This window comes from Carlito syrichta, unplaced genomic scaffold (assembly GCF_000164805.1).
Source record: "Carlito syrichta isolate Samal-C Ts95f unplaced genomic scaffold, Tarsius_syrichta-2.0.1 Scaffold311607, whole genome shotgun sequence".
NCBI lineage: Eukaryota > Metazoa > Chordata > Mammalia > Primates > Tarsiidae > Carlito > Carlito syrichta.
This window is the reverse complement of record NW_007255703.1, coordinates 291,552-313,709: the sequence shown is the minus strand read 5'-3', so window position 1 is coordinate 313,709 and position 22,158 is coordinate 291,552. Positions and strand designations below refer to the sequence as shown.

Here is a 22,158-nt window from a genome sequence, read left to right as displayed (position 1 = left end):
AGAGTCACAGGATCTTGGGGATGACCCCTGAGAGAGGGGCCCTGATTCCACTCATGCACCTGTCTTAATTCTGTAACTTGGGCAGGGGAGTCGGGTCCCACAGGTGCATCCTCAACCTGCCTGCACTTCAGAGTCACCCAACACCTCTCCTCCCTGGGTGGGACATAGGGTTTGTATCTTGCCTGGGGGTCTCCACAGGGCCGGGGAACTCCTGGGAAAAGGTGCCATGGGGAAACTGAGGGCCACTGCTGGTGAAATTCAGGTCCATGAAGATACAACTATCCTTTTTAGACTAAGAAGCGTTTGCCTGGTTTATTTTCCTAATGAATTGGACTAGTTTTTCAAATGTTACATGCTAGCCCCCAATCCCATTACTGACCTGGACATGCAATGGACTGGTGCCATAATTCACCTGTCTCTGTCCAGACATGGGTATAAAGTGCATATCTGTCTTATGTCTGTACCTTGGTGTTCATGCTGAGGCTTTAAGCCCAGGGCAGTGGAAATAAATCTCTTAATTCTTATGGGAAACTTTTCCCAGTGGGGTAAAAAATAATCCCACTACTGACCTGGACATGCAATGGGTTGGTCCATAATCCACCTGTCTCTGTCCAGACATGGGTGTAAAGTGCATATCTGTCTCATGCCTGTACTCGTGATGTTCATGCTGAAACTTTAAGCCCAGGGCAGAGGAAATAAATCTCTTCAATTCTTACAGGACACCTTTCCCAGTGGAGTAAAAAGCAATCTAGCTCTCCTGATTAGGATGAGGATTATTTCTCTCTTCATCCAGGTTTTCCATTATGGTATCCCATAAAAATTTCCACCTTTGGGAAACCCTGTAGACAAAATCCCTCTCCCTTTTTCTCACATGATACTATTCCTTGCTAAAGGAATCTGAAGAAGAAAACAATGGGTTAATGTATATCAATTCTTACTCCCAACAGCTGCTGCCATCTGCAATAATGAAACAGAAACTGAGGTTAGACTTTAGCTTCTACATAACGATCAGTATGGAGTAACAGGGTTGACTTTCTGAGACATCCCAGTAAGTGAGCTTAATCCTCCAAGAGAGCACAGGACACAGAATCAGAGGGTCAAAGTGGTGGGAGGGCACCACAGAGTTTTTCCCTTGTTTTGTACCTTCTTCTGCTGTCTGCTGTCTGAATAGCCTAGAAGATTCTTTCAAGTTGTATGTTATGAAATAAGTGTTGCAAAAACAGTACAACACTGAATATTCTTTCTTCTGCTATATCTTTTCCCTCAGAGATCTGGACAGGAGTTCTGACAGAAAGTTGTTGGTTGTATTCTTTTAACAGATTGGGAAACTAACATTTGCTTTCAAAAACAAGCTATGAAATCGTTTTCCCAAGGTCATGGAACCGGTTACAGATGAATATGAAACAGAATCCAGCATTCCTGACATCAAATTTGATGTACTTTCTTTCTTTTTGACTAATTTTGAAAAGTTGAAAAATTTTAATTATGTCGGGAAAGTAATATAACAAGTAACTGGCATGTATTCCATGCTTGTTCTTCTTTGAATCTTTCCAGAACACTAACGTGATGCTCTGCCTCCAAGCCAGTGTCTTAAAGCCAAATCTAGGGACACGTTCCTGGAGGTAAATTTATCTTGGGCACTTGGTCTTTCAATGTGACCCGTTGTGATGTCTCACTTGGAGTATGGGGGTAAATGTATCTTGAACACTTGGTCTTTCCACATGACCTGTTGTGATATCTCACTCAGAGTGTGGGGGCAAATGTATCTTGAGCACTTGGTCTTTCCACCCAACCTGTTGTGATGTCTCATTAGGAGTGTGGGAGTAAATGTAACTTGAGTATTTGTTCTTTCCACACAACCTGTTGTGATGTCTCGCTTGGAGTGTAGGGTAAATGTATTTTGAACACTTGATCTTTTCACATGACCTGTTGTGAAGTCTTACTTGGAGTGTGGGGGTAAATGTATCTTGAGCACTTGCTCCTTTCATGTGATCTGTTGTGATGTCTCACTCAGGGTGTCCACCTTCCTCTCCACCATCACTTCTATTCTCAGGAGTCTATGTCGTATCAAGTTACCCACCTTCTCATGTTTTCTGTTTGCTTTGACTTCACAGAGGCCATCCCAGAAGAGCAGCTTGTGTCCTGTGGGGCCAGTGACTGCCTGATGGCCACAGCATCCACCAATAGCACCCAGCGCCCCTCTCAGGAGCTGATCTACACTCTACTGGGCATCTACACTGGTATGTACTCCACCACATAGGTTGAGGTCCTCAATGACACAGAGCCAAACCTCCTTCTTGTGTTTACAAGTATCTTATCCCTAACTTAAGTCATTTTCCTTCATCTGGAAACTCTTGCAAATGCACTGGGCTGGATTACACTCAGGTATATTCCACATTAAATAAAACATAGTAGACCAGTGCTAACAGAGTATGCTGTGATGACAAAATTGTTTGACATCTGTGGACTCCATCACTGTAGCCAGGAACTACATGTGATTATTTACATTTTAATTGACTAAATTTAAAATTCAGTTCCTAAGTCTCACCAGACACACTGCAAGTGCTCAGTGCCATAGGAGGCTGATGGCCACCATAGCAGACAACTCTGTGTAGACCAGGTTATTGGTGGACTGGATATTGGTATTTTAACTATGCCCAAGTGACCCTGAAAACTAACCTGTATAAATTGGGGTGTGTGTGTGTGTGTGTGTGTGTGTGTGTGTGTGTGTGTGTGTGTGTGTAATGTATTTGAATGACTCTTGCTGAAAGACTGGTTGGGGTCTAGTGCTTCCATCACTGGTCACAAGGTAGCAAGGAAGAATCATTAGGGAGCAGGGACTCAGCTGACCCCCAATGTACCAATACTGAGGGGTGCACAGGGGACAAGGGCCTTTGAAGGAGACAGAAAGCAAAGTCAGGGTCTTGTGGGGTGTCCAAGTTTGCAGGAGCAGCTGGGGAGGGGGTTTGACAAGGTCAAGAGTGACAAGGCCCTGGAAGGCTCAGAAAGGAGACTGGACCCAGGGTCTCAGCCACTGAGAGGCTGCCAAAGTTCATCAAGAGAGCAGTTTGGGAGAGTGCTGGCCAGGCTGAGTAGTTTTAGCTGTGAGTGGAAGGCGAGGAGAAGGGATCAGTGAGGAGTAGACTGTGGCTGCTCTAGTCTCTAAATTTTTGCCAACTGAAATGGTTGTCACATTTTCCCAGAGAGTCCTGTTTCCCATCCACATGCCAGCAAGGTCAGCCAGGTCTGTGCTCCCTCTATTCTCCTCCACCCACCCTTCTACATAGCAAGGAAGCCAGGGGTCTCAGGACTGGGCTGAGTCAGACCCTCAGGCTTCTTTCAGCTCTGCCATTTCCAGCAGCCATCAGCAAAGACGTCTCCAGTTCATGAAATGACAGAGTTTCAGAGCAGGGGTCGGCAAGCTTTCTCTGTGAAGGGCTAGACAGTAGATGTGCTGTCATTTTAAAGAGATCTTTGAGGATCATACGGTCTCTGTTGCAACTGCTCACTCTATCTCTGTAGTGAGGGAAAAGCCAAAGACAATATGCTAGCAAATGAGCATGGCCATGTGCCAAGAAAACTTTATCTACAAAAGCAGGTGGTGGATAAGCTTTGGCCGGCAGGCTGTGTTCTAGAAGAACAGCACAGGCTGCAGAAAAGTGCTCTTTCTGCATCAGTGTGGCCTCCAGAACCTTCGTCACTCTCTGTCCTTCTGCCACAGGAGCAAGCCTCACTGTGTCTTCTGGCAGCAGACCCTTTTGTCCAGTATCTCCAAGGTGTAGACATTTCCCACTTTAATCACCGAGTAGCCATCATGGTTATCAGGTGTATGTGGAGTTTGTACCACTGAGGTCCAGGCACTCCCTGGGCCTTGGACCGTGTGCCCCTGGAATGAGGGGGAACCACTCTACCGTAAAAGGGCATGCAGTGAGGTCTCCTCACCACTGTCCCTCAGGCCTCAGTTCTGGGCCCATAGAAAAGCTATGTCCACTTCATTCCCTAGACATATTAATGCACATATCAGCAAGTTAATCTTGATGTCCATCCTTAGTAAAAACAAGTGGTATTAGCACAAAGCTCTGCACCTTGGTTTTTTTTTTGCTTGCTATCATTTACATTGGGGGATTTGTTCCCATCTTAGACACAGGGATTCCTTCTTTATTTTCTTTCAGTGCACAATATTAACCAGAGTTGGCACTTGCCTTAGTGTCTTCAACCAGCTCTTACCGAAGGGCTTTTGCACAAAGAGGTTTGGAACAAGTGAGAAACATAGCCAATGGTGCCCTCATGCGACTCAATATCCAGAAAAAAAAAATTTGTTTCTTCAAGGAGTAGGATGAGAGGGCCAGGACCAGTGTTCAGAACAATAAGGGCATCTGGGGTCTCTCCCTAATTGTATTTTTTGCCAGTGAAGACAATCCTGCCCTGTTGCAGCAGGTTTCACAGGAAAGCTGGGAGGTCGAGAAGTAATCATGGAACGAATAGGATCAAGTGGGACTTGATGTTTGAACTCTTAAGTTCGGTGTGTCTGGTGTCACCTGGAGTCAGGATCCGAGCTACCTTCTGTTGGGGAAGGACACATGAGGAATCAAACCCACCACGTGTATATGTTTATGTGTGGATCCCAGGAAGGCTGAGACATGTGCCCTCTGCGTCCTTTCAGGGAGCGGTGTTCTGGCCATTCTGCTAATAGCTGTGTTCCTTGAGCCCATACGAGACATTCACAGTGATGGAGAGAAGAAAGCATTGCCTTTCTGGTCCACTTTGCTGTCAACATTCAAGCTTCTGAGAGACAAACGCCTTTGCCTCCTGGTTCTGCTGCCACTGTACAGTGGGTTGCAGCAAGGGTTCCTCTCCGGAGAATACACAAGGGTAAGTGAGACAGCATGAGTGGGGAGTCATGGCCTTACCTGTGTCTGCATCTGAGGGAAGGCACACCTCTGTCTGCACCTGCAGGGAGGGCATTCCTGTGACTGTACCTGAGAGATGGTACATCTGTGTCTGTACTTGCAAGATAACAGACCTGTGTTTGTATCAGCAGGATAACACACTTGTGTCTGCACTTAGAATGAGGGCACTCCTGTGTCTGTACCTGATGGACAGCACACTTGTGTCTACACCTGCAGGATAACACACCTGGGTCTGCCTGAAGGGAAGGCATACCTGTGTCTGTCTCTGTAGGATAACACACCTCTGTCTGTACCTGAGGGATGGTACATCTGTGTCTTGCAAGATAACACACCTGTGTCTCTGTACCTGAGGGATGGCATACCTGTGTCTGTACCTGAGAAACAGCACACCTGTGTCTGCATCTGCAGGATAACACACCTGTGTCTATACCTGCAGGGAGGACACTCCTGTGTCTGTACCTGAGGGACAGAACATTTGTGTCTGTACCTGTAAGAATGGCACACTTGTGTCTACACCCACAGTATAGCATAACTGGGTCTACACCTGCAGGGAAAGCACCCACAGGAAGGTCTGGTGGAAATGGGACTCCTGTGTGCCCAGCCCTGCCACAGTTGAGTTCATGACTCGAGATATCGGCTTCCAACCAACTTCCAACTCGCATGAGCTTCACTTCTTATCTCAAGGGAGACTTCTTGCTTGAGATATGCATCTTCCTAGGAAGAGGGCGGAGCTGTGGAGCCGGCAGCTGGTGACTCGCCACGTGTAATAGTCACTGTGTCTGCTTGCCTGCTCTCTCCCTCTGTTCTTAGTTTTGAGCTTAAAAATAGGGAACACACTAAGTCCATGAATAACTCTGAAAGTCCTTAACCCTCTAGTTTCCAGATCATGAATCAATCTAGAAATCAACAAGGAGAGACGGACTTTGTCTCCCTGTTTGCTCTCATCACCATCCCTCCCCAGTCACCCGTCTTGCCTGCTTGCTGCCCAGCCACCGTGTGGGCATGTGAGAAGCCCCTCTTTAGGCTGACTAGAGCAACACAGGGACACTGGACTCACAGTAACCATTGGCTTCTGGGGGTGGCCCAGCCAGACCTCCACAGCCACCTTCCATTAGGGACCCTCTGACTAAGTCTCTATCCCTCTAGTCTGCCTGGCAGGCTGGTGTCCTGCTCTGAAGAACTTGGCAGATACTGGGGTGGGGAACACATAGGGATGCTTTAGTCCTGAGAACCCACTCTTCACTTGATGAGGGCCAAGGTCCTCTCTCTCAAGACAGCAGATGCACTGCATTGAGGGCTGTCAACACCTGTGGTCAGGGTGGGACCAGCAGCCAGTGTCTGATGGCTCTGCCCTCAAAGGTTGCCCTCCCTCATGGAGGAAACTTCCTCCCTCCATTCCTCCCCACCAGGCAGGATTGCCAACTTAGATGAAAAGGCAGCTCACACAGTCAAATCTGAACTTCAGACAAGACACAAGCATCTCTCAGTTCACATGTGTCCCTGCAACAGGCAAAGCTACTTCTAGGACAGTCTTGGTGGAGAGTCTTAGGGGCTCAGAGAGTGACAACAAGTTGACCAAAAGTCCACTTGGTGTTTTGGACATAGCCCCTTCTCTTCCCATTGGATCTGTCCTTGTCACCTTCTCACGTGGCTGCAGCTACAGCCTCCTAGTCCCATCCCTTTTCTGCACACTGGTCCTCAACACTGCCCATGACAGCAAGGTGGTGGACTGAGTGGACACCCGGACAGAGGCTGGGCTGTAACCCACCATGAAGGGCAAGGGTGCCTATCTTTCATCTAGTCTCTGCTATGGAGATTCCCTTCCTTTTCTATCTTGACTATCCTAGACACCCCATGAAATGAGCAACCCTATCATGAATGCACTGTCTTGGCATCTATAAAATAATGTTCATGTCACTGCCTACAGATGGGACTGTGTGGGAAGAAATTTTGTCTGGATGTCTGCCCAAACTGTTTATTTTTAGTCCTTGTTCCTAAGAGGACTTTCTTACAAATGTCAGCCTTACTCTCCTTCTCAGGGAGCTGCAGGCTCTACGGGAAGGTCCAGCCACACTGGCCCATCACCGGTCATAGGTTGGATGCTCCAAGCTGCCACTGCAGCTGCAGTGCTGGCCCAGGGGAGGTTTCTCCCTCTCCCTCCCCAGTCTCTGTGCACCCTCTGCTCCCCCTTCCCTCTCCCTAGCACCCATGATGCTCTTTACTCCCTCCCCCTTGCAGTCCTACGTCACCTGCGCCCTGGGAATCCAGTTCGTGGGCTATGTGATGATCTGTTTCTCAACCACTGATGCACTGTGCTCCTTACTATATGGAAAGGTCTCCCAGTACACGGGCAGGATCCTGCTGTACGTGCTAGGTAGGTAGCCACGTGGGCTGATGCCTGCCATGTGCAGTTGTGAGGATGTGCACTAGCTCACAGGCTCAGGGAAGGGCCAGGAGAGTGTCTGTGACACTGCTCTGAGATCAGCAAAGCCCCACTGAGAGGCATTCATTCATTCCCTCCTTCCTTCATTCCCTCACAAGCAGGAGGTGTGCTTCCCCTCTGTGCAGGGCTCTGGGGCACATCGCCAGCAGGAGGTAGCTCCTGCTGTGAGCACTGGCTGCACATGGGCACCACGGGGTGTGTAACCAGAGTTGGGCTGGGCAATGCAGGTCTGGAAGGCACAAACAAGGACACCCAGGTGAGTGCAGGGCCATAAGGGGACAGTCAGGATGGGGCAGACAGTCCCCTTTAGCCATGCTGGGCTCACAGCATCTTAATGCAGTAGATAGAGACCAGCCTTTTAAAGCTGTGGACTCCATTCTGGGCAATCCACCTTCCATTTTGGGGGGAAGGAAAGGAAAGGAGAGACTCCACAGACAGTGTGAACCGTGTGAAGTGAGGCCTTGACACAGCAGTACCCAGTCAGGCTGGATCCGAGGCCAGGCAGCAGGAGAGAGGAAGACGGGAAACACTGACCAGAGACCTGGGGTCTGAGGCCCTGCCTATGGCTTCCTCGTAATCTTTACAAATCTCGGTGAAGTGGACAGTACCCATTTTACAGACAGGAACGTCAGATCACAAGTTAAATGCCAAAGTGCCTCCTGAGGAGACCTTCCTTGGGGCATTTTAGGGAAACATTGTCCAAGCATGGAAGCGAATGTTCAGGGAGAGGCTTGCTCCAGCCCTGACCTGTCCAATGTTCTGACCCCCTCGGGCCGAGTGACCGCGGCCTCAGTTGTTTCCCCTCTGGTCCCAGGTGCAGTGACCCAGCTGTCCAGTATCATAGCCCTCCTGCTGTGGAGACCTCACACCCAGCAACTGGCTGTGTTCTTCGTGTTTCCTGGTCTCTGGGGTGTGGCGGATGCTGTCTGGCAGACTCAGAACAATGGTGAGTACCCTGCCCAGCCTCCCTTCCATCTCCAGGTGCAGCTGACCACCAGCTTTCCTGCTGCAGAAGGCAGGCCAGGGCAGCAGAGCTCTGCAGATGCAGGTGAGCCTAGGCCGCAAGAGGTGAACCAGAGGACACATAGATCAGGAGGGTTCCAGTGTTGCCTGTCTGGTGTAGCTGCGAGGGAGGCTAGTGAGAGGCACAGGAGGGGGAGGCTGGCAGCCTCACAGAGGCTGAAATTCCTGGGGCTGGGAGGGGCATGTCGTGTTGGAGGGACAGGGTCCAGCTGGTGGCCCAATTTGCCCCAAATCAGAGGTGACAAGGTCCAGAGAAGGAGCTATCTGCAGGAAGCACGATCCCTTGAGAGAGAGCTGGTCATCGGGTGGAAGTGACATTCTGTGATAATGGAAGGGACTGAGTGCCACAGTCCTCCTCCCAGAATACGGCAGACTGGCCTGGTGGTCGGGAGGGCAGCAGGGTGTAGGGGTGACATGTTGAAGTCCGGCAAGGAGCGGTCCCTGATAGAGGGCAGGAGGGTCAGGTGTCTAAGAAATGGGGAAGGGCAGGCTTGGGCTGGACAGAAAGCCTGAAGCAGGGCTCAATAGAACGGGGCAGTGTGCCTGGGACAGTGGGTGCTGGGTGTGAGTGGGCCACTTGTGTTTCCACACTTGATGAGCTGAAGAGTTTTGGAGGCAGGTTGTTGGGGAGAGAAGGCAGGCAGGAGTGGTGTGGGGGACGGTGGCCAGAGGGGCTTGTGGGTGGTTGAAGGTGACACAGGTGCAGGCCCAGGATGGGAACCCGAGTTTCCCACAAGCCCCCTTTAAGACCCGAGAGTGTCAGAGGCCCAGAGAGGCAGCACTGTGTGACTAAGAGGTTGAGGGTCCCGTTGGAGGTGAGCGTGACTCAGAAGAGACCCTCCTCCCTCAGAGAGACATCACATCCTTCATTATCTGGCAAATACTCAGAGACTCAAACTGGAATAAGCAAATCTGCAAATGAGCTATGGCCACAGTGTCCAGAATGGGATGCCAATGGCCCACCTCGCACCTGGGGGCAAAAAGCACACACGACCTCAGAGATCACTGACTAAGTACCCAGGCCAGTTCTTTTCTCACCATCACAGTGTGTTGCCTACTTATAGGGCAGCTGGGAGAATTACCTTTGAACAAACCTATCTTGGTGGGCTCAGGAGTTGTGTTCGTAATCCTCTCTGCCTCCTCAGTAACACAGGCCTTAAGGAGATTTGTTGCCAAAATGGCAGTGTGTGCTTGGCTCAGTGCCACTGCCCGGCTTGCTTGTGTTGAGTTGGGTAGCCCCAAAGGGATAGACTGGGCGTTCCAGGACCCGGTGGCTGCAGTATCTCTTAACAGAGCACATGTTGAGTGGAAAGGAGATACTAGACACTCACTGGCCTGTTATTGGCAGTCCAGGTTATAAACCAGTGGCACACTGCATCACCTGTAGGACACAGCAGGAATCCTAGCTACTTGACCCCCTAAGCACCAGACAGCATCTATTTCAACCTCCCCTGGAGGTACAGCAGCCAGGGAGTAATTTGGTGGGTGCTCTAAATGCACATACCATACCACCACCCAAAATGTAACTTACTTGAAGTTTTAAAAGTATTTACACATTAGTAGGCCAGGCACAGTGACTCATGCCTGTATTCCTAGCATTTTGGGAGGTGGAGGCAAGATTTCTTGAGGCCAGGGCTTTGAGACCAGCCTGGGCAACTTGGCGAGACCTCGTCTCTACAATAAATAAAAAAATTAGCCAGGCATGATGGTGCACACCTGTAGTTCCAGCTACTTGGAAGACTGAGGCGGAATGATCGCCTGAGCCCAGCAGGTCAAGGCTGTGGTGGCCATGAGCATGCCACTGCACTCCAGTCTGGGTGACAGAGTAAGACTCCAATTCAAAAAAATAAAAAATAAAAGTAAAGGAAGGGATTGGGGCAAATAGCCGCACAATATCCCACACAATACTCTCTAGATGTTTAAAATGAATGCAACAAACATTTGATTTTCCTTCTCCCCGAGGAATAAACAATTGCTTTAACTCTCCCTTTCTTTCTCTGGATGTAAGATACTCTCAGGAACCTCCCTCATTGAAATTCTACAAGGTTCCCTGAGGTCCAAAACGTAACACAAGTGTCCATGTTAATAGTCTCCCTTCCATAAGAGATACTGACTTAACATGAAGTTATTTATGTCTTTTTGTGTGGGTAAAAGTATTTTCAAAAACAAAACAATTGTTGGGGAACGTGTCCTCACATTCGTGAGAAGGTCTTGCAGGGGTCAATACAGCAGTCATCCTGGTGAGAGTGACGTTCCAGAATTAAACTCCCGCTGACTCCTCCCAGCCCTCTTGGACTCTGCCACTGTGGGGCAGAGCACACCCACATGGGCTCTACTTACTAGTAGAGTAGAAAAAAAAGAAAGACAAACTGGAACCTGTTTCAGCTCTGGCCACATCTCAAAAACAACTTTCTCTCTGTTTTTGTTTTTGTTTTTTTTAGTTAGGTCTCACTCTGTTGCCCAGGCTGGAGTGCAGTGACACAATCATGGCTCATAGCAGCCTCAACCTCCTGGGCTCAGGAGAGTGAGACCCCAACACACACACACACACACACACACACACACACAAAAGAAAAGAAAAGAAAAAGAAAACAAGAAAAGAAATAGCTTGTAGTGCCAGAGAGTAAGGAAGTACTAAAATAAATCCACACACATATATGGCGTGTCAATAGAACATGGGAGTCAGTGAGAAAGAGCTTTCAGTGACCAAAGCTGGAACACTTCGCGTCAGAAAATAAACAGCATAGCACTGAGTTTTAACCCAAAGGATAAAATAAATATACAAGCCCATGCTAGTGTAGATAAGTGGATTAAATATATAAATGGGGGCCAAGGGGCAAATATTCCTTATGGAAGAATGATAATCAATATCTTCACATACCCTCTGCCCTCAGGAGGTGGAGACTAATTACGTCCCCTCAAGTGTTGGCTTACTTGGTGACAGTCAGTGACAGAATTGACTGCACAAAGGGCAGGCAGTGCCTTTGTCCTGGGGATACCTGGATACCTGTAGCTGGGACTACAGATGTACACCGCCACAGCTGGCTAATTCTTTTACTTTTTGTAGAGACAAGATCTTGCTATATTGCCTAGTCTGATCTCGAACTCCTGGGCTCAAGCAAGCCTCCTTCCTCGGCCTCCCAATGTTCTGGGATTACAAGCATGAGCCACCAGGCTCGGCCTATTTTTGTTTTTGTTTTTTTAAATAGCAAGTTGGATTTCTAATCCTGTTCTCCCTGGATGTATCTTTCTTTTGAGAAAATGCGAGCCACATACTTTCCCAATTGACAAAATGGAATAAAATTCAGTGCAGCCTGTCCTGCCTTTCGTTACTGTTCAATTTAAAAGCGATCAGTTCCATTTCCAACTTGGAAGCAGGTCAGGTGACCTAACCACACGAGCCCCTCCTTTCTGGGCAAGATTGTGAAATGCACTATCCAAGCTCCCGGCTCCAGGAACCCCTCCAGGCTCTGCTGCTGCCGAGCTGTGCCCGTTCCTCCTATCTGCATGTTCCCCAGACAGTTAATGTAGGATGTGCAGTTGCCAAAGCAACCATTATCCATGTGTTGCTGTGAGGAGACAGAACATCTGGTCTAAGAATGTTCTTTTGACCAGGCACAGTTGCTCGTGCCTGGAATCTCAGGACTTTGGGAGACTGAGGCAGGAGGAGAGCTTGAGCCCAGGAGTTTGAAGTCATCCTGGGCAATACAGCGAGACCTCGTCTCTATAAACACATCAAAAAATTAGCCAGGTGTGGTGGCATGTGCCTGTAGTTGCCTGTAGTCATGACTACTCAGGAGGCTGAGACGGAAGGATCATCTGAGCCCAGGAGGTCGAGGCTATGGTGAGCCATGATTGTGCCACTGCACTCCAGCCTGGGTGACAGAGTGAGACCCTGACTCAAAAAATAAAATAAAATCAAAAATACTATTTTGCCCTATTAGCTGTTTTCAGGTTGATAAACTCAGAAAAATCTGACTTCTTTTAAATGCCCTGTTCATGTAACCTGCCTGGCTTCTCGTCTGAGTCCCCTCGTCTGAGGACAGAAACCAAGTCCTGGATCCATCAGTCCTGTGCCATGTTGAAAGATGAGTCAGACAGGCCAGGTGGAGAGCAAAACATTTTCTTTTTAAGTAACTTAGCATTACAGAAAAGTTGCAAAGGTGGTACAGAGAGTCACCATAGGCCCTTCCTCGGTTTCTCCGAATGCTAAGTATCATACATAATCACAGAAAATTTGTAAAATGAAGAAACTGACGTTGGTATCTTCCAGTTATTGAAAGCACAGACTATCTGGATTCCTCTCTTTCCCGGCTAATTTTTTTTTTCTTCTACTCCAAAAGCTCATCTGGGATACTATGTTGCACCTGTCTCTGTTCCTTCATCACTTTTCCTTGTTTTTCATGACCTTGATGCTCTGAAGAGCACTGTATTTTATAAACTGTCCCTTACTGTGGATGTATCCAGTGTCTTCTCAGGATTAGGCTGGGCTGTGGTTTTGGGAGGATGACCCAGAGTAAAGCACCTTTCTTGTCCCATCGTATTGGGGGTGCATAAGAGTGACACGACTTGTCATCTGTGACATTGGCCTCGACTATGTGGGCAACATGGCATCTGCCAGGTATCCCCAGGGCAAAGGCACTGCCTGTCCTTTGTGTAGTCAGTTCCATCACTGACTGTCACCAAGTAAGCCAACACTTGTGGGGACGTAATTAGTCTACACCTCTTGAGGGCAGAGGGTATGTGGACATATTGATTATCATTCTTCCATAAGGAATATTTGTCCCTTGGCCCCCATTTATGTATTTAAGCCACTTTTCTACACTAGCATGGGCTTGTATATTTACTTTATCCTTTGGGTTAAAACCCAGTGCTATGCTGTTTATTTTCTGATGTGAAGTGTTCCAGCTTTAGCCACTGAAATCTCTTTCTCACTGACTCCCATGTTCTTTTGACACGTCATATATGTATGTGGATTTATTTTAGTACTTCCTTACTCTCTGGCACTACAAGTTGTTCCAGGTTCTTTTATTTTTTTCTTTTCTTTTTTTTGTATGTGTGTGTTGGGTTCTCACTCTCCTGCCCAGGCTGGAATGCAGTGGCACAATCATGGCTCACCACAGCCTTGACCTCCTGGGCTCAGGTATCCTCCAGCCTCAACCTCCCGAGTAGCTTAGACTACAGGCACACACTATGACACCCAGTTAATTTTTAAAATTTTTTTGTAGAGATGAGGTCTCAATCTGCTGCCCAGGCTGATCTCGAACTCCTGGGCTCAAGCATTCCTCCTGCCTCAGTCTCCCAAAGCACTGGGATTGCAGGCATGAGCTGCCACGCCCCACTGTGTCATCAGCTGTGGGTATTTCTGTGCCATTTGACATGATAGAGGAGTTGCTTTCTTTATGTTTCGGTTAAGTAGGAACCAAATCTTCCTGAATTCCCTGAAAACCCCAGATTTGCCAAATGATCACTGGTGTTGACATCCCCTCCTCCAGGCTGGGCTTGACGACATTCATACATGTGATGTCCATTCCCCAGTGCGGCAAATGGCTTCCCTCAGATACCCTCTCTGCATTTTCTTAAAAGGCAGCCCTGGCTGCCTTGCCCAGGTCTTGGGTTCCTCCTGCTGCTGGCTTGGATCCAGCTTCTGTAGGCAGAGCTGTGCTCAGGAGATGAGATGGAGCAGGGGCCATCACTTCCTGTCCAGTGCTACTCAGGTCTCCTAGGGTCCCTCGGTACTGTTATGTGGCCAGAGGGAGAGCCCATGTTCAGCCACCTTCTGGATTCCAAGTTCTGTGTCCCATCTACCCTCTCCCCCCTCCCCCCTCCCAAACACACCTGGGCTCTTTTGAACACCGGGGTGTGAGTCAACAGACTGTCTAGAGAAGGCATGGCCAACCCGCGGCTCCCCAGGCCTCATATGGCCCAGGACAGCTAGCAATGTGGCCCCACAAAATCTCTCGACATCATGTGTATTTTTGCGTTTATTTTCTTTGGGACCCCATGCATATATGTATATACGCTCACTGTATTATGTAATTTATGCGTGGCCCAAGACAATTCCTCTTTACTTGATGCAACTCAAGGAAGCCAAAGGGTTGGACGCCCCTGGTCTGGACCTTTCTGCCTTTGCTGTGGTTCTCCTCACTTGGGTCTAGTCTTGGAATGAGACTCAGGAAATGCCAAGCTCTTCACTTAGCATATGAGGTATTAGAGGCCCAGAAAGTTTAAGTTTGTGAAAAAACTTGGGAGGTTTGGGAGCACATGACCACTTACAGAGCTGATCTGGCCTGGAGCCAGACGGGACTTGATCAAGGGAGACAGGGGCTCAGTCTCCTTAGAGCACAGTGGTGACTCCACATCACAGCACAGTCTGCGTTTCTTCTTGAAATCCTTGAGCAATACCAAACTGTAGGCCCCAAGAGCAAGCTCAAGATGAGAGTAACCTGCATTATTGGGACATCCACGCAATCAGTGCATTTACTCTGATCCTAATCCTGCCAGGGTCAGTCGGGCCCATCCAGACAGAATGTGGAATGGCCTACCACGTGTGGTCAGAACATCTCACCTGGATTTCCTTCCCTAGAACCTTGTTGGATCCATTTTTCAGAGTCAGCCTCAGAAGAAAGATCTTTAGAACAGTCTTGGAAGCCAATGAGATCTGCATGTTGTTGTCTGACTCTGTGGGTCCTTCCTGCTGTGAAGGTAGACACTCCGGCAAGAAGGGCACCCTCTTCTGCGTGTTCCAAAGAGCTTCCTGCCTTCCCAGAAACACACAGTGTTTAAAGATAGATGCTGTAGCCTAAGTGAGGAGCACTCCTACTACAGGACAGTCTGCATTCGTCCCCAGCAGGAGCCAGAAATCCAGGTGTGACATATTTTGTAGAAAAACCACCTAATAAACCTTCAGGCATCTACTTCTCATCACTTGCTTTAAGCCCCGAAAAATGTTTTATGAAAGTTCTTAGAAAGAAAGAGAATACCTCTCAGGCCGGAGTGGACATCCTAGGCTCTTGTCCACAGGACAGTCCTTCCCTGGTGCTGTGACAGGAAGGCTCACTGGGACAGCCTGTGCCCTTTACCTGGGGTTCATCAGGAAGCCCCTCTCGGTGACATTACTGCTTGACGAGAGGGACCTGACCTTCTCCTATGGATCTCATGGCCCACTGGGGAAAATTGCTGGGCAACCCCTTCTGGCTGGTGACATCCCAGGTCAAGTTTCAGCAGACGTTGGTGGCCCCACACAGTTCTCCCTCCCTGTGACTATAGAAAGCAGGCAGGCCTCACTGGAATCGTGCTGGGCTATCCCTCCCTGCACATAGTGGGGCAGACCTGGAGGACCCCAGGGGTCTCCCAGCCTTGCCCCTAAATGCGGCGGGCAGTTCTTGTGTTTTGGGACAGTGTTTCTCTCAGGGTTCAGTGTGTGTCCTATGCTGTGCTAGGCACTGTGGAGTTCACACACAAAAAAGAAATAATCTCTGTCCCAAGGCCCTGTGGGCTCACAGCCTAGACTGCTCCTAGGGAGGCAGCATGCTTCTGAGGCAGGCTAAGCCCTGCATGCTGTCTGAGGTCACTTGGGGCTGCTGTTGTACCCCTCCATCTCTCTCCTCTCTGCTGCTGTTGTACCCCTCCATCTCTCTCCTCTCTGCCTCAGCCTTTGGGGAATTTTCCCAGGTCTGGGGACAGCTACCTCCCCAAGGGAACTGCAAAAGCAGCTGCTGTAGATAAATCTCACGAGCATAAGAAAGAAAGGAACTGCCCCGGCCCCTGCTTTCCCTGGGGTCTCCACACTGGGTGGACAGTGGCTGTCCCGTGGGAGGCAGTTGGGACTACAGGTGCACATCACCGTGCCAGGCTAATTATTTTTTATTTTGTAGAGACAGGGTCTCACTATGTTGCCCAGTCTGGCCTCAAACTCCTGAGCTTAAGCAATCCTCCTGTCTCCCAAAGTGCTGGAAAATGGGAGCCACCATACCCTATTTCTAAATAATGAAGGAACTACACTGGATTAGGACTTCTGATAAGCTCAGTCTGCCCAAAGTGGACAGGTCACTTTCCTGAAGAAGGGACGCGCCCAGGCCTCGCTGCCAGCCTTCAAAACCCCCGCCCAGCATCTGACGTGGCTCCCTCAATGGGTGTGACCTGGTCCCGAGTGGGCAGAAGGCACCAGAATGACCCGGCTTTCCGATGCCAAAGGACCACCCCTCTGCTGCCCACTCCCTTCCACTTTGAAATGTCACGAGGTGGGAAAGAGGAGAAGGACAGAGAATGATGACACTTATCTGGGCTGATGGGAAGCCTCCTGAGAGGGCTGGAGGGGACAGGACGGTGCCATGTGGGGGTTCTTTCCAGGATGGAGGAAGAAGGGCAGGCCCGTGGGGTGGAGCCTGTGTGCAGCCCAGGAGGTTGAGGTGTCCTGGGTGAGGTAGGGCCTGCATAGGACGCAGGGATGCTGGGGGATCCATGGTCCTGACCACCAGCCCCCAAACATGCCTGCTGCCCCGTGTCGTGGAGATGGGCACTCTATTTTCACCTAGGCATGTTAGAAATGTCACTGATGTCGCCACACAGCACGATGCAAAAAATAGCTTACCTTAACCTAGGAGCATTTGTGAGACTGTAGGGTCGGCTCGGGCTGTCATAACAAGCACTCAAACAGGGCGGCTGAAACAACAGGCACGTCTTCCCTCAGTTCCGGAGGCTGGACGACATGATGTCACAGGGCGAGCTCCTCCAGGGCCTGGCTTCCTGGTGTGCAGACAGCCATCTTCTCCTTGGGGCCTCATGTGGCCTTTCTCTGTGTGTGTCTGTGTCCTAATTGCCTCTTCCTACGGAGACACCCGTTGGATTGAGGGAGGGCCCAACTCACGGCCTCATGGGTGTAATCCCCTCTAAAACACCCTTTCTCCAGGATGTCGCATTCTGGAGTTAGGACTTTTAACATGATCTGAGTTTGGGGCATGCATCCCACCTCCTAACACAGACGTAGGTCGTTTCTCCTGAGCGGCCGGCTCCTCGGTGTCCTTCAGGAGAGTTTGGCTGATGTGGGATCTTCCAAGGAGGCACAGGTGGGGTCCTCTGCATTGGAGCCACCGTAGGGAGCACTTGGCCTGAAAGCCCCCTTTGCTGGGGATGTTGCTACCTCTACTGTGTCACCTGAACATCCTGAGGTGGGGTTCCTTATCTGCGGAGCCAATGCACAGACTTCTGATGTGCCCCTGAGTGGAAACACACTCATCTCTCTTGACAGGATTGTTACCTCTCTCTGTCTTTGCCTGTGGATGCCGGCAAGTAGCTGCGCCTCATCCCACCAAGTCACAGCTCTGAGCTCTGTTCTTCTCTTGGGAGCGAGGCGTGGGCCAGGACTCCTTCCAGCTAACCTGTCGTGGATTCTGTCCTCAGGCACCCACCAGGAGATGTCCCCTCCCAGAGGGGAACCACGCCCCTCAGCCTTTGAGGGTCCTGTGGAGTCCTGCTGTCTCTCACCCCATCTCTCCTCCACAGCTCTCTTCGGGGTCCTGTTCGAGAGGAACAAGGAGGCGGCCTTTGCCAACTACCGCCTGTGGGAGGCACTGGGCTTCGTCATCGCCTTTGGGTACAGCACATTCCTGTGTGTCTACGTCAAGCTCTACATCCTGCTGGGCGTCCTGACCCTGACCATGGTTGCTTATGGGACAGTGGAATATTGGGAGGCCAAGAACCCAACCACACCGCTGGCTGCGGGACAGACACAACAGGTCGTCGTGGAGGAAGAGAAGCAGACAAAGATGTAGGGCCACGGGGTGTGGGGGGGAGGACTCGGGGTGTGGGGGTGGGACTCAGGGCGTGGCAGGAAGATTCAGGGCATGGTGGGGGGACTCAGGACGTGTTAGCAGGAGCGGTTACCCGAAGACACCTCAGGGCGTCGAGCTGGTTCTTCTCTATGATCTCAGCAGTATTTGGCCCTGCTGAAGCTATGCTGCCATTTCCCTATCTTTATGTATTTCTTTCTCTTCTAACAAGTTTTCAGCCCACTATCCTATCAAGAGAGTTCAAGAGTATACATGAAAGCATCCATTAATTTAATTTTAGATATCAAAGAAAAAAATTAGAGTGCTCTCAGCCAATCAAGAATTTGTCTAGAATCATAGACTTACTCTGGTTTTTGTTGTTTTTACAATTTAGAAATCTGCTTAAAATAAAGTAGCTTGACCCCATGATTTTACAAACAGGCAAGCTTTTAAACATCTAATGCCAATAATTTTATGAATGGATCCTGAGACGATGCAACTGACCTCACCTCACACAGCATATGACAAAGCCAGGCTCAAGCTCGGGTTTCTTGAAACTCACAGAGTCTGCTTCTAAATAAATGCAATTATTTGATGGACTTACCTCTCATTCAGATACTTTTGTTCTAAGTACTCACCTGGATCACACACACACATAATCGTCAAATAAGAAGGTTAGCATGCTGTAGGCTACTGGAAGTCTTCAAGAATAATTTCAAAAAGGAAACAGTACAGGGGATCCTCCCACTCCTCCCCACCCTTCTCTTCTATACTGTCTCAGAGGCTTCCCCACAGAGCACTTGTCCTCTTCGGATTGTGCTCCCAAGGCTGCTTCTAGACCTTCTGTGAAGGCAGCTCTCCCAGATACGTGTTATTTTATTTTATTATTATTTTGTGAGTCGAGGTCTCACTCTGTTGCCCATGCTGGAGTACAATTGCACAGTCATGGCTCACCACAGCCTTGATCTCCTGGGTTCAGGTGATCCTCCCTCCTCAGCCTTCCAAGTAGTTGGAACTGTAGACACACACCACCATGCCCACTAATTTTTTTGACTTTTGTAGAGACTGAGTCTTGCTATGTTGACTGGGTCTTGAACCTCTGGACTCTAGCAATCTTACCTCAGGCTCCCAAAGTGCAGGGATAACAGGCGTGAACTACACACCCGGTGGCAGATGCATGTCACTGCACTTATTTTTTCATATGAGCATCTCCTACTGGAATTTAAGAACTCGATGTCTAGTGTGTAGTCCTAGTCAGTGCTAATGTCTGTTGGGTGAAGAAAATGGATCATGAACCCATTCTCGATCTCTCCAGAAAGCACTCCCTTCACTCACTCATCATGCAGTTGCTCCTTCGATACTCTGGAGTCACAGAAGGGGAGGCTGACCTCTGTAGATGGAGAGGTGAGCAGATACAGACATGCCTTCCTGCATCCGGCTGGTGGAGGTCAATAGGAGGAAGAAGTGATGGTATACAAAGTTGGCTAAATACAGATTCACAGCTGCACTGAGCCTTCCATCCTCTCAAACACCACTCGCCCCAGACAGCTTGGCCTCTCTCCTGCCTGCTAGGATATCCCATCCCTTCTCCAGGCTCAGTTGCTATGCTGAGATGGCCGTCTCTCTCCACTGACTGCCTGGCCAGGGCACAGGGCCTGCAGTTCTCCTGTTTCTGGTCTGTTGCCCTGTTCCATTCCCAGAGCCCAGCTCTCCTTCTGGTTTCCTAATTGCCCCCCCCTGCAGGGCCCGCCTGGCCCCCATCTCAGGCCATTCGGAGGAGGGTTTTGCCGGAGTGCAGGAAGGCGGGTCCATCCCTCCAGCTCCAGTCTTTTGCTGGTTTCTACCCTGACCACCACTGGTAGAGCACAGAGTCCCACCTCCTGACCCCGGCATTCCAGCCTATGGGTTTTAATCCTGTCTCCTAGCCCTCTCAGCCCAGCCCAGTGTTTCTCCTAAATGGCCAGTTCTTTCCCGCGGGGACCTTGCTTCAGGCTGCACATGGGTCTCTGTCCACACTGTCTTCCTCCTCCCAGACCTAGGTGAAATGCCACTCACCCCTGTGGTCTTCAGTAACCCCCATTAAGTGGGGCTCTCTGTTCACTCACCTCGAGGTGCTTTGGTCCCCCTTGCCTGCTGCATATCACGGCCGCCCAACACTATCCCCGTCTGTAAGAGCCCCGGCCACCTTTGCATTTCCCACAGCCTAGGGCTGAGGTCATTTCAGAAAGAGAGAAAGCTCAGTAAACACCTGTGTAAAGGCCATGTCAAGGACTGGGTGACACGTAGGGTTACTCCCACTTGGAAGATTAGGGTTTGGGTCATAGGTGAGGGTGCTCCTGCATGCAAGTCACGATTTGGTTCCATGTGACTTGGAACTGGACTTCAACTTAGGGACCTTCTGGGGTCACGAGCCCCTTGCAGAGTATCCTGGAGGTAACAGATCCAGCCTATCTAATGAGATGCCAGATGCACTGGTGAGAAAAGACCCTGGAGTCAAGAGGAGAGGCAGGAAGTGTGTGGGCAGGTTGTGTGTGTGCGGGGACAGAGGGACTGCTCAAGAGACGTGTGCACATCAGTGTGGAGCCCCGGGGTTCAGAGCCCGAGACGGAGGAAGGTGAGATGGCTTGATTTTTATTTTATCCTAATGTTTTAAGGGAGGCTGGAGATTGTTTTTAAGGGAGGCAGGGAGGCTATTAGAGCTTACGTGATGCATTGTATGGCTTAATATGAAACACAGGATGAGAGGCCCTGAGTGAATGGTCTGGCTTCAAGGAGGGTGGCAGTGCTCAGTGCTGTTGCCAGAAGTGCTAGGTCCCCCCAAGACTGGATTTGATGCTGGGGGTACCCTGGCCCATCCGTATATTCCTGATAATCCTGGCAGGAACCTGAGAAGTGTGTGGATAGGCCCTGCCCTGAGTTACAGGCCCCGAGGCCAATCCTCCCCTGTCACAGTTTCATTTTCTTAAATGAAGATGTTTCACTTTCATTTAAGAAGTGAGATGAGTCCAGTGTGGTGGCTCACGCCTGTAATCCCAGCACTTTGAAAGGCAGAGGTGGGAGAATTGCCTGAGCCCTAGGATTCGAGACCAGCCTGGGCAACACAGCGAAACTTCATCTCTACAATAAATCAACAATTCAGCTGCGCATGGTGGTGCACACTTCTAGTCCCAGCTACTCGGGAGACTGAGGCGGAAGGATCGCCTGAGCCCAGCAGATAGAGTATGTGGTAACCTGACGGAGCCACTGTACTCCAGCCTGGGCAAGAGTGAGACTCCAACTCAAAAATAAATAAACAAAAGGAAGTGAGACAGTCGGCTTGGCTGGGTATCCAGGTCCCTGGAACAGAGTTTACTGGTTTAGGAGATTCCACCTGAGGCCAGCAGCATTCGCCCACAAGGCTGAGCTCATTTTCTGGTTTTGCTCCTATTGATATTTACCAGAAAACGCCAGACTGCTGACGGAGCCTCCTCTGAGCCCCTCGGAGTGTTTCCAGTCATACTTGGCACAGGCTCTGGCTGTCCTGCAGCCCATCCCTGGGGTGGTCATGATACATGCACGCGCCTTCCCGCTGCTCCGCGTCTGGGTGGCTGGTGGCTCCTAGGACTTTTCTGTCTCTTCATCCCTTGACCTTTTGGAAAGGAAACATTTCCAGATGTGCCCAAGACCTCTGGTGAGAACTCTGGAGAGAGAAATCAAAGCAGCTTCTCACTCTGCCTGGTCCTGGGGAGTGTGGATGGCTGTGACCCTAGGTGACCTGTGTCCCACCTGTGCTTAGCCGGGAATGTTGAATTGAAACCAGCCTTCAAAGCAAGTCATTTAACCTTACTTTTCCTTAGTACTGTATTCAGTGTAGAAAACGGGAATATTCCTACTTCATAAAGATTAATTGAAACAATGTGTTACCATAAAACACTACAATGAAACAATGAAAGTAACTATTCCAAAAGGGCGTTGTGTCTCATTCCTGTAATCCCAGCACTTGGGGAGGCCAGGGTGGGAAGATTGCCTGAAC

At 49.8% G+C, this 22,158-nt stretch overlaps 1 protein-coding gene across 1 annotated transcript in view; it reads left to right on the top strand.

The window, feature by feature from the left end:
• The window catches only part of UNC93A (unc-93 homolog A (C. elegans)), a 28,457-nt gene extending 6,710 nt beyond the window's left edge, over positions 1 to 21,747 (top strand). Inside the window, exons 4-10 of the mRNA XM_008068866.2 lie at positions 2,115 to 2,240; positions 4,664 to 4,872; positions 7,149 to 7,284; positions 8,168 to 8,299; positions 17,881 to 18,145; positions 20,494 to 20,579; positions 21,587 to 21,747. Of these exons, the coding sequence (XP_008067057.2) occupies positions 2,115 to 2,240; positions 4,664 to 4,872; positions 7,149 to 7,284; positions 8,168 to 8,299; positions 17,881 to 18,145; positions 20,494 to 20,579; positions 21,587 to 21,747 (1,115 nt within the window). The remainder of the gene's footprint in view (positions 1 to 2,114; positions 2,241 to 4,663; positions 4,873 to 7,148; positions 7,285 to 8,167; positions 8,300 to 17,880; positions 18,146 to 20,493; positions 20,580 to 21,586) is intronic.
• Positions 21,748 to 22,158: the final 411 nt, after the last annotated feature.